Here is a 12,569-nt window from a genome sequence, read left to right on the forward strand (position 1 = left end):
CGGCATCGGTGGCGGAGGCGGCGGTGGCGTCTTGGGGGTCGGCGGCGGCGGCAGCGGCGGGGGTGGCTCGGGGGGACGCAGCTCCTCCGGGAGCGGCCGCTCGAGGGACGAGCCAAGGAGGCACACCCTCGGCGGCGATCATCAACCCTCTCTTCATCATCAACAATTCAACGCACAGCAGCTGCACTCCCTTCATCCGCATCATTTGCCGCCACATCACGGCCAGTACGGCACTCCGCCCTCACGGCACACCACCATGGATCTCGAGGTGAATCTTTGCTCACGTAACATGTAAATACATATACATTCTTATTGTTTGCGATGATTTCTCTCAAATATCGATTTCTCCCCCAATTTTCAATTTCCTTCGCCTCACATTAACGCTTACCCTATTGTCGCAACATTAACAATATTCCTATTCAACTTACGAGAGTCTGCTCTTTTACACTCAAAGAAACAAACGTACCTAGTGATGGTCAAACTATAAAAATGACGGCTTGTATAAGCTTAGTACACAGTTGAAAAATTTGTGTTAAAAACACATTTCATGTGGAATTTACGAGCCAGAAGATTTTTTTTTATATGAATAATTAGAATTTTCCGATGTCTATTTTCAATCAGAATTCTAATTAATTCGACCAACCATTTTCCTCAGTGTACATATAAACATTATATATATGATGTAGCTCTCGCTTTTATGGTTGCTATCACTACGTTTTTCTCTGAGTATAAAATCATGACAGCAGAACCTTATAAACGGAATCCTTCTTAGCTTTCTTTACCTTCTCTTCACTTATGGTATGTATCTTTCATTTCGCGTAATTTCGACACGAGTTTCTAGTTTCTGCGTTTTCTATACTTTTGATACATATTTCCACATTTTATGAATAATTTAGTTGTTCGTTCAATTTTTACATGTAATGTTAATTATTACCCGTTATACAGGTATATTTATATATTTTCTAAGTATCGGTTACAAAATCTCTCTATAAAGTGTGTGTATATAACAGATTTTATATCTTATAAGATAATATTTTTCTATTGATCTCTCTTTATGTATCGTGTCAAAATTTTCTTCAATAAGATTTTCCTTTCTTTCCTCTTTTCTGTATCGAAATGACTCGACTTTTTGACAAGTGACTGAACGTTTTCCTTGCTACACGGAATGATTCTTTATAATGTCATAAATAAATATCCCGTGACTACAGTAATTAAATCTGTTTTTAGAAAAGTGCGAAATTAAAAAGAAAACTTTAACTCTTACGCGTAGATCAAATAAAATATAAATATTACAGATTGAGATATCTACGTAAAGTATTTATTATTCCAAGTACTCTGCTTGTGCAGTTTAATCGTATTTTATTATAATGTAATGATAAATTAGAAAGATAATTTGAAAAACTATTTTATCATCTACTCCTCTCGTATTTTCGACAAATCAGAAATCAGCGTAAAAATGATCCTCGAATGCATGGACGTTATCAACGGCACTCTAGTTTCGCTGGCGTCTCTTTACGTGCCAGCGTAATTTAGGATCGTCCACGTATGCAACATGTCCGAGTGTGCTGCATGAGTTTGCACTTTTACGAAAACAATACACCAAATTGAAAATGAAAACCTTGCTTATTTTGTTTGACAAAAAAAAATATATATATATAATAAAGTCGCATTTTATTCGCAAATAAAATACTTACCGGCGTATTATTTACGTTCAGGCACTTTGATAATCTCGATAAATACGGGTTATTCCCCGTAGTTTTCCAAGGTTATGGCAAACGTTCAGTTACCCGAATGTATGTACGGAAAAGTACATCGTTTGTGCAACGAGGGAGAAAATCGTTTTCCCATCGAGGAGAGACCGTACTGGGGAACACACATTTTTCATTTTGAGAATGTTTCATTCAAGACAACCACACGGGTCTACTCGATCGTACTGAGGGTCACCGTTTTATTTATGGCGCACGTGAATGCATACACATTTTGCTCTTCGTCCCGGACTCTTTTCGCCCCGAACTTCCTCCCTTTTCTCGGTCCGTCAGAGAAAAGTACATATACTGTTTGCTTTAGGAACATCCGTCTTATAAGTTATACAACGTTCGCGTTTTTGCGCGATCAAGCGTAAACTGAAGAATGCACCGTAAAACGGAGCAGAATTGATTTTGCTTTTCGCATTGTAGGGTAAACCGAATTCTTCTTCTACATGGGAAGAACAATTTTACTGAAATGCAATATTTAAAAATCTAACTAGATACAGATCTGAAAATTATTGTGTGATATTGGACCATCCAAATAATTACATGAGACACTGAAACTAATTGCTATAGATTGTTAAAGTTTTTTTTTCAGCATTGCTCATTGCACGTGAGTTCCCTATATAATTATTTTAATGATTTAATCATTATTTTTAGATCTCTATTTAGGAAAAGAAGGTACAATTTTTACTTTTTTTGCGACCATTCAGGGATTGTTTTATTTCTACATTTTTTTTATGTATTTTTCTTTGTGGAAACACAAAATTATCATAATAATACGTTACTCAATAAATTGGTATTGAAATAAAGAATAAAATTTTTATTCACATTGTTACGAAATCGTTGTCAGTTATGTTTTAATTATTTAAAAACAAATTCAGATTGTTGATCTAACTATGTGAATTAGTTTTTAAGTAATAAAAGCATAACTGACAGCAATTTTGTAACAATGTGAACCAACTTTATTTCAATGTATCAATTTTTCCTTGAGTATTGCATTATTATTATGATAACTTGCGATTTCCATGAGAAGAGATAATTCGCGTTCGGGGATCGTTTCACCTCTACATTTTCTTATGTAGAGGTATAACGTTCCCGGAATGATCGCGAAAAAAAAGTTGTACTCTCTTTTTTAGATAACTTTAGTAAAATTGTTCTTTCCGTGGTAGAGAGTTCTGTGTTTATATTGATTTTAAAAGACATAAATATTATTCTTATCTCATAATGTACTCCGCGAATCGTTATTATGCATAATTAAACTTTTCATAATTGATGAACGTACAAACTTATGATGCAATTAAGCTCTTATGACGTTATTGCAAAACTTCCATAAGACACATAATATGCACCGTAATACTGTTAAACCTAATAATAGATAAAAGATTACCGTATCATTTGCGTGCAATGTTCTTGTACATTATTTATTAGGAAATATTGTTGAAGTAAAATATGATTCGTGCACATGCGATGTTTGATGGTATCATTTATATCATATGTTAATCGTATTTAACTTATGCTATTAAGGATCGGTTGTTCCATCTTTGGATAAATAATTTGTGGTAATTTATCTACTGAATATACGAAAGAGTAAAAGAGTAAGAGCATAAAAGAGTATAAGCAGTACTTATAGTTCTTATTTTAAGGCCGTTTTAATAATATCTTAAATAATATCTTAAGACATTAATATACATCTCTCTGATTGGCTCATGGCGTTTTAAAACTGTACTTGAGATAATCTCAAATCTAAGAATCGACGATGAACCGACGTAAAATGGTAAGACAGTAAGCTGAAGTTAACCGTAAGGTGGAATAACCTAGTCTACATATTACAACAGTATAGTATTTAATGAAAATAGCACACGTATTATGTTTCTGTATGACTTACTTTAGTATCAACTAGATATTTTATGCGACTAATGTTTAAAAAAATTTTTAACCATTACACGTTAACTGGAACTATTATGTAATACCCGCAGCTTATTATTTTAGCGGGCACTACGCGGTCAAGAACCGCCGCGCCGGTAACGAGAGGAAGCGGTTAATTAATTATCATGCATCTACGATGTCCTCGTTTCTTGCGTTTATCGTTTCCGATAATTGAAGGGTACCGATATATTGAACGTAAACGTATCTACATAACTCTGTCCTCTTAATATGTCCCAGATTTCTGACTCATTTTTCTGCATTTTAATTACCTGGATGTTTATAAACTTTTAACGATAATCGCTTAGTAACTGCGAAATATTCTAGGGTTTGCATCTTTAACGTTTGAACGTTTTAGTGGTAGCAACCATTATAAATATATTTCAATAAAATTAACAAGTCAGAGAAGTTCAAAATACTTACACGTTTAAAGAAACATTTATTTGAATAAGAAATATAGACTGATCTTGTTATTAGCGAATACAACATCAAAATTGAATTTATCACCTCAAAATAATTTAAAAACCAATAAAAATATTGAGGTCATTTAAAATTTAATTACCTTTGTTTTCACAAAATCATTATTAACATGAAAAATAGATGCATAAGAGAGAAAATGAGAGAATATTATTATTATCTTATAATCCTGTATATATTTTGTACGCGTATAATAAATACTGCGAAGATTATAAATGATTAATAAATATATAATATTCTTTGGCTTCCTCTTTATATAGACTGTATAATATCTGTAATATCGACAAACTAGATGTATATCATTATTTACAATATCGTGTAAAATTTGTATTTGTATAAACATTTAATATGTACATATCTGATGATTGTTAAATTCGTAATTAAACTAACTTGCGCAAGAAATACTTACAAATTAAAAAATTTACAAATTTATTTATGTCACTCGAGAAGACAATGTTATTAAACTGATGACCAATTCTGCGAATGAATTTCTATTTGTTGTTTATTTATTTTTATTATCATTAGTTGCAATTAGTAAGATAGACGTCGTTAAATCTTACGCTTCGTATGACGTACTCAAAAGATCTGAAGATTATAGCAGTCGTGTTGGACGGATGTTGCACGATCGATTAACTCTTGGTACGTGGTTATTGAACATCCTCGGGGTGTCTCTGCGGTTTGTAGGGGATAATCGAACTTCGAGCACAGGTGGTGCACATTCGAGATAGCGAACATGCGAGCGTTACGTCATCATGTTCTCCAGCTTTGCCATTAGTTGGCGACCCGCTCGGTTCATAACATCCTCTGTTACGATACAACGCGACATGGTTACGCGAAAAACAAGATTACGCCTCGAATCACGGAATTACATCGCTCAAAATGGTCATGGAATCGCTTTTTCAAAATCATTTTGCCGAGGAAAAGTCAACTAAAAAAGTCAATTATGTTTATTGCGTTTAGAAAACACACACACACACACACATGTCAAACAGATTAACAAAATTAATTTAATAGTACACTCATTACTATATTAAAATGTTTGATTGTTAAACGGAAACGACAGACAAAATTTCCCTTACATTACTGTTGGGGAATTTAAATTTAAAATATTTAAATAATAAACCAATAGAACTTCGATAATTAAAAAAGAAAAGTAAAATTCTAAATAAGCTTTAGGGAATTGATGCAGTAAATGATATATCTACAAATAATTTAATAAATGTATTAATTTAACTTTTTTGAAATTCTAAATGTATAAAAGTTTTTTGATATTTTTACTTTTCTTTAATTGATTTTCTAAAGCCTAAAAATTTAAGTAAATATATGAAAATAATTTTGTTAGATAATAATTATGTAGGAAATTCAAACATAATGAATACTGCTGCAAAAAGTTTTGTCATTTTAGCAACCAACTTGAGCATCCTGCATTATTTTGACGATTTCAACTTTTAAATTATTTTCAGATTTGTATATTTAGTTAAATTTTAAGTATTTAGAAAATATCGTTCTTTATACATCTTATTTTATCTCTACATAATTTGAAGAGACTATAATATGTATTATACTACTATTCTTTTAGGAAACATTGAATTACATCTTATAATTGCTCGCAAAGTAATTATTTATTATAAATACGATAACGTTGTATATCTTATAGTATGAAAATCTGTATGTTGAAAATGTGAGTCAAAGAGCTAGTAAACGTGTCCACGATAAAAGCAAGCAAGCTCAGCAATCTCGCTTTTTTCCTCGCACTATATACATATGTATAAATATATATATCTTTATCCCTATCTTTCCCTTTGGTTAGCTCGTCGCGCACAACGACCCTAACCCTTCGTTATAGTTATGCATTCACGTGTAACGGGTACTCAGTTTTTCCTTCTCTCTCTCTCTATTCCTCTTGTCTTTCCTACCTTTTAATCTTTTATCTAAAAGCGTTGCCGACATCGTTCCAGGTATTTAACACATGTCCCGCTCTCGAACGTGAATTGCGTACGTAAATGTTGCATATCATAAGCACCGACCTCGCAGTTCTTGTAGCTTTTTACAACGAATGCGATAATGTAGCTATAACAAATTAATGTGTCGGAAATAAGGAGTATCTTCGCGCAATCGCATTTTCTTTTACATAATGTATAGCACTTTAGCGTATACATATATTTACATATATCCAGGAAATAACGGGAAATCCCATACAAGGGACAGGATTGTAATTCAAACTCACTGCGAGTATTTATTTTTAACCACAGCTGCTATTAATTGCTTTTACATGTAGCCGTATCTCCTGACGGAATAATGATGAAAATTATCGTTTATATTCTGATATGTCTAGATATACTGCATTTATATATTTTATTTCATTTACATATTATATTGAGAATTTAACAAATATATGTATATATTTAATTACATATTCACATCGTATCGCGCTCTTACTTTAAAAGTGACACAAATAGAAAACATGATTTCCGAGTTATTATCATGAATTAAGTAATTATCCCAAAAGATGTCATCAAAGATGTCAGATTATTACAGTCATCAGAAGTGAACTAATTTAACTTCGTAAAAAATTATCATAATTAAAAAATAGTGGTTCTTTAAGGAATATGAGGAGAAAACGACAAAAATAATCATGTTACAGGAATATATTGTTTTTGTCGATATTTATTAATCAATCAGTAATTTCTGTTTATTTGAAAAATATATTTTTTTCTAAGAAATTTAATTGTGTTCGAGTTGTATCACTTTTGAAGTAAGAATTAAGAAAGCGATATTTAAATATAGAAAAAATACGATAGAGAGAGAAAATGCACTCCGTATTTCCACATATCTGGATTCATAAGTACATACGAGTATACAGTAGCGTGCAGAAGTTTCCGGCTTAGATATTTTGTACTCTAATCGATAAAAAAAAGTTTGATAGAATTGTAATCATTTACCAGGTGTTATAATAGTACAAGACGTGTTTAATGAAATCTTATACTAACGCCTAACAATGATTAAAATTTTATCAGGTTTCTTTCACTGGTCGAAAACTTTTGCACGCTGCTGTATGTATCTTTTATTTTTTAACTGTATTTAAAAATTACATTATTGCGTATCTCTTAAAAATCATTGTGTGTACATATGTATATATACATTATGTATGTATATATATATATATATTTAATTAACATGTTCCACGAACCGTTTTTCAGTTTTCGAAGCGAATGCCAAAGTGTTCGCGATAATCGAATCGTTACTTCTATAGCGTAACATCATTCTCACACGCTTCGTAAATCGGTAATTATATCTTAAAATGTTAATTTCCTTTGGGTGCGTTCAAAAACGCTACCGGTACTTGTGCCTCCGAGCTCCGAGTATCATTTTATCCTTGTTAAACATCGGCGTCTAACAAAGATAAAAAGATTAGAGACTTTGATAATGTTTTTGAACATAATTTTTTCATGGCTTATGTGTATATATACACACACATGTTCGAAAACATTATCAAAGTCTCTAATCTCTTTATCTTTGTTAGACGCCGATGTTTAACAAGGATAAAATGATACTCCGAGACACGAGTACCGGGTAGCGTTTTTGGACGCACCCAAAGGAAATTAACATTTTAAGATATAATTGCCGATTTACGAAGCGTGAGGATGATGTTACGCTAGAAGTAACGATTCGATCATCGCGAACACTTTGGCATGCGCTTCGAAAACTGAAAAACGGTTCGTGGAACATGTTTCTGTTACGAGCAGGAAGCTTGGCTGCCTGTGTATTTGCAGCCGCAATTTACGCTCGAGTTACATGACCGACCTGTCAACGAAGAGCAACTCGATCGCTAGTGATTGGCGCTTTTCGTACTCGATCCCTTCCTCGAAACGCTTGTTTCCGGTTGATTGTCGGTTTTCCCGGTTTTCCTTTTCTCTTTCTTCCTCTTTCTCCGCTTTTTCCCTCCTCTTTCTACCCCCCCGCGACATATCACACATCTAACTGGTTTTTACTTTGCGTGTGTGTTTCCGTGTTACCCGCCGCCGTGCCGCCGACAGATGGGGACCAAGTCTCGCCAGAGAAAGGTAATTTTTTAATTTTCATTGTTTTTCACGCAAGATTGCCTGCGGAATCAGTTTTTTTTTTTTTCTCCGTCAACGTGCATGTCGGCATGCTGACACGATCGTTTCTCTCTAAGTGGCATCTACATAGTTCTCGAGTTGACCGGTGTGTTTAATTACTTGCTCAGAAAATATCTTTGTGAATGTATTCATAGCAGCAGGTAATAAAATTTTGAGTAACATCCTATGTAGCACACTTTATCCGAGAGACATCCTAGAAATGACTTAAGACTTTCAGAGGACACTTTTCCTTTGAACGTGTTAGGATGTTCCTTGAAGGTTTGTGCTATATGAGATAACTGAATAAATTATACCGAAAATATAAATTAGAAGGATTTGATCTTTTTTAATACCTGATTGCGAGTCTTATTTGATATATCGGTTATTTAAATGCGCTACATTTTTACAATAATTATATAAGACATCTATACATATAATAATGATCGCGGTTAAAGATTTATTACAGAGTAATCAAGCGCCTTTACATACAAATCACGCTAAATTTGCAATTTCGTACGCATTCGCACAAATGCTCACAATTTTCATTATCGATTGGCAAATCAATTTATAAATATGTTCGAATTTTTAATCAGCATAAATTGGTAATATTAAAGATTAGTGCTAATTTGGTTTATATTAAAATTGAGTTAAATACGTACAGGAATGTCGTCTCTAAATACATTAACCCAAACAGTACAGAAATCTTTCAGAGGTATTTCAGAGATAGTTTCACTGATAAATTGAAACATATCTCAAAAATAGTACAAAATGTTTCTGCTCTGCGACAAATCTGGAATAATAAAATATTCGCGATTTTTGCATTTGAAATTTTATTGAAAAAAATTTCAACCATTCTTAAATATTGCCGAAAGGTTGTTGAAATGGCTAATACCTCTCTGAAATGTGTTAGAAATGTTGCTGAAAATTTATCAGAGTAAATTTCAAATTTTAAGAATATCAAATCCTTTAAATCTTAGAAATATTATGTTCCTGAATTATTATATATAATTTTTATAAAATGCTAAACGAAACTGGTGTACTTTTAAAATACATTTTATTTATTATCTTGAAGTTTAATTTTAAGGGCTCGTCTTTTCATATTATTAAAACACAGATAAAAAATCTCATCTTGCGTTTTAATTTTTTACTTATGAGAAATAAAAACTCCTCTGCGTTTATTTAACAGCACACGGCGATTGCTCTTCAAGTTTATTTCAGAAACATTTCTGTTTTAACATTTTATATGACATTGCAGAATTCTTTTAGAATTGTTGCACATAAAACGTGAATGGTTGAAATGATTTTACAACTTTTCTGAAAGCTTTTTGCAACAATTGGTGCTATATAGGAAGTGACTCGTATAATTTCTTCTTTACGAATGCCACTGATAAGTAATTCATGATACAATAACAGGATCGTAAATAAACTCGTGGATCATAAATGAATCGAAACCTTACCGAATTCACGTGCTTTCAGTCGCCTCTTCCGCGTGGCTATCCACCCCCGTCTTCGACGATGCTTTTCGATGACGACCCGGGCATCATGTCCGAGGTGGAGACCTCTAGCACGGGATTTCGGCGAGGGGGCAAGCAAAGAAGCAGCCTACCCGTCGTACGAACACCCAGCAAGACTTTGGAGCGACCACTAGGTAATTTGTGATATATATTGAACATAAAAAATACTCTCTAAATCTAAATCATTGGATAATCACTGACATCAGTCCTAAGTATGCCACTGGTGACTTGAGCATGAGACAAATGCATTTCTGACAAATGATTTCTGTACTTTATAGGACTGGTGTTCCTGCAGTATAGGAACGAGACGAAGAGAGCGTTGCTGCCGAACGAGATTACCAGTATAGACACCGTCAAGGCTCTTTTCGTCAGAAGCTTTCCGAAACAACTCACTATGGAATACCTGGACAGTCCTCATGTAAAAGTTTACATACACGATAGCAACAAGGACATGTTCTACGAACTCGAAGATCTAAGGTAACACTTTTTTGTCATTATAAATTCATTCTGCTGAATTTTATTTTTTATTCTCAAATGGCTAAATAATATTTCAAAGAGCCTGTTACTAAATATATTTTACTTTACAAATAATTTAAACCATTTTTCATTTATAACAAAATCTATTATACAAATATTCGTTATTGAGATGTTTTAGAAGCTTTGCATAGAGAGTTGTTTAATTCCAATTTATTTAATTTTTGTCATGATAATATGCGAAAAGAATGTATTTGTTTTGATGGTGAATTCTAATAAAGGAACAATGATTGCGCTGCAGCGCAATATAAAAGTGGTCGTTTTGATTTTTAGATCACACCTGAGAGATATCAGGGATCGCAGTGTCCTGAGACTTTTCGAGAGTGCCGATGGAGTGACGGGGATGCCGGGGCCCCTGGGGGTGCCAGGAGGCGGCGGCGGTCTGCCTCCCCATTGGGAAGATCAGAGCTACTTCAGCGAACCAGAATTTGACAGCGAATATCAGCATCAGCATATTCACAAGAGCAAGGTAAGTGCGAGTTAACGAGCCTCCATCCTTAGTTCGTCGCTTTTATCCTCCTTCTTCGCGAAGACGAGATTGGTTAGTTAGGTATCTTTATTCAGTTTTTTTACGTAACATAGCCTGCGTTATAACGCAATATTACATTGGAAAGATATCTTCCTCAACCTATCATGCAAAATAGGATTATGAAAATTTGGTAATTATATTTTAGTATATGACTCACTCAAGAGAGCTAAATTGGGAATATTCTGTGTTAATTGAATATGTAAGAGAATATTATAAAATAGTAGTAAAATGTTTACGAGTACTTCATTAGAGGGACAATTTTTTTCGTTTAATTTTGCATTTTATATCACATTTGTAAAGAACATATTTTGTATTATATCCGAAGGGATATAAGTATAAAAGTCATCATAAGATATTCTTTTTATCTGAAAAAATAAATAATAAATTGTGTACTCTCTTTTTGCACTCTCTGTGTACTTTATATTCATAAAGAACGTATTTTTCATAATTATGACTGCAGAGATATAAATATAAAGGACATTATAAGATATTCTTTTTCATTTGAATAAATAATAAATTTTACTTTTTTTATGCGATTAAAACAATCGAATCTAAAATAGACACAATCGTTTTTTAAAGAAAGATCGCGTGTTTATAGAAATATTTTTTAAGATTTATTAATTAGGAGAGAGTATCATGTGTGTGAAATATGTATTATTAATAATATTAAAAGATGTACTGTGTTAGAAAATTTTTAAGAAATTAAAGAACATAATGCAACGGTTTATAAAAGTTTATTCGGCATACATCACATGTACACAAATACATATACACCACTAGGGCTAAGTCTCGAGCTTAAGCAACTGAGGCGTACGTTACTGATCGATCAAGACGATTTCCGTCGCGTAATTAAGTTTCCCTTCTCGCCGGGGACAATCGATCAGCACACACCTTAAAATCGCGATGAGTGTTCTGTCAAAAGCGACTGTTATTCCTGATCAGTTTTTCGAACTTACAATATAATACTGCTCTTCTATTACGTCAATCGTCTTTCACATCAATAAACATTTTTTGAATTAATAAAATTCTATCTTTGTGGACGAATTATTTGTGTACGCAACGTTCGGTGCATATTTTTATTAGAGAAACACTTTCAACTACTTGTAAAAGTAAATTGTAAAAATGTTATTTGTAAAAATATTGACGAGGTCAGCCGATTTGTATACTCTAAAAAAATGTGGATATGAATTTAACACTATACTTGAAAACCAACATAATGTTAAATTCACATCATGTTGATGTTTATATTGTTGTTTATTTTTCAACCATATTAAATCTACACTCACTTTTTTAGAATATGCAGGTCGACTAAAATCTTCGTTAATGTTTTTACAAGTAGCATTTTTACAAGTTTACTTTTACAAGTAGTCGAATGTCTCCCTAAGAGTACACAAATAAACTTATTAGGATTCTAATATCTTGAAACAGGATTTTACAAGATTTTTATAAATTAATTATTATTATTTCTGCTAACGAGGATTGCGATTGTTTCTTGTCACAATTGACCCCGCACTCGCCCTCACAGTACTGGAAGCTTCAGACTTAATTGTCATACAGTTAATCGGTCGGAAATTGCAAATAAATACAATCGGCAAGATGTTTTGTCCAGCACAAGTTTTTTTCATGGCAATATTGCTTACATCTTCGAATATTTGTAACATTTACGAAGATACAATAAATGAATAAATATTCTGCTACATCATCTAAACACGAGAAAATCAAGATTTAATAAACAACAGAG

At 32.9% G+C, this 12,569-nt stretch overlaps 1 protein-coding gene across 1 annotated transcript in view; it reads left to right on the forward strand.

Annotated features, from left to right (window-relative positions):
• The first annotated feature begins 236 nt into the window (after positions 1 to 236).
• Positions 237 to 12,569, forward strand: part of LOC108775601 (coiled-coil domain-containing protein AGAP005037) — a 117,220-nt gene continuing 104,887 nt past the window's right edge. Inside the window, exons 1-5 of the mRNA XM_018542018.1 lie at positions 237 to 268; positions 8,189 to 8,215; positions 9,728 to 9,899; positions 10,044 to 10,242; positions 10,573 to 10,768. Of these exons, the coding sequence (XP_018397520.1) occupies positions 257 to 268; positions 8,189 to 8,215; positions 9,728 to 9,899; positions 10,044 to 10,242; positions 10,573 to 10,768 (606 nt within the window). The 5' untranslated portion in view covers positions 237 to 256. The remainder of the gene's footprint in view (positions 269 to 8,188; positions 8,216 to 9,727; positions 9,900 to 10,043; positions 10,243 to 10,572; positions 10,769 to 12,569) is intronic.

Source organism: Cyphomyrmex costatus, unplaced genomic scaffold, assembly GCF_001594065.2.
Source record: "Cyphomyrmex costatus isolate MS0001 unplaced genomic scaffold, Ccosl1.0 scaffold302, whole genome shotgun sequence".
Classification (NCBI taxonomy): domain Eukaryota; kingdom Metazoa; phylum Arthropoda; class Insecta; order Hymenoptera; family Formicidae; genus Cyphomyrmex; species Cyphomyrmex costatus.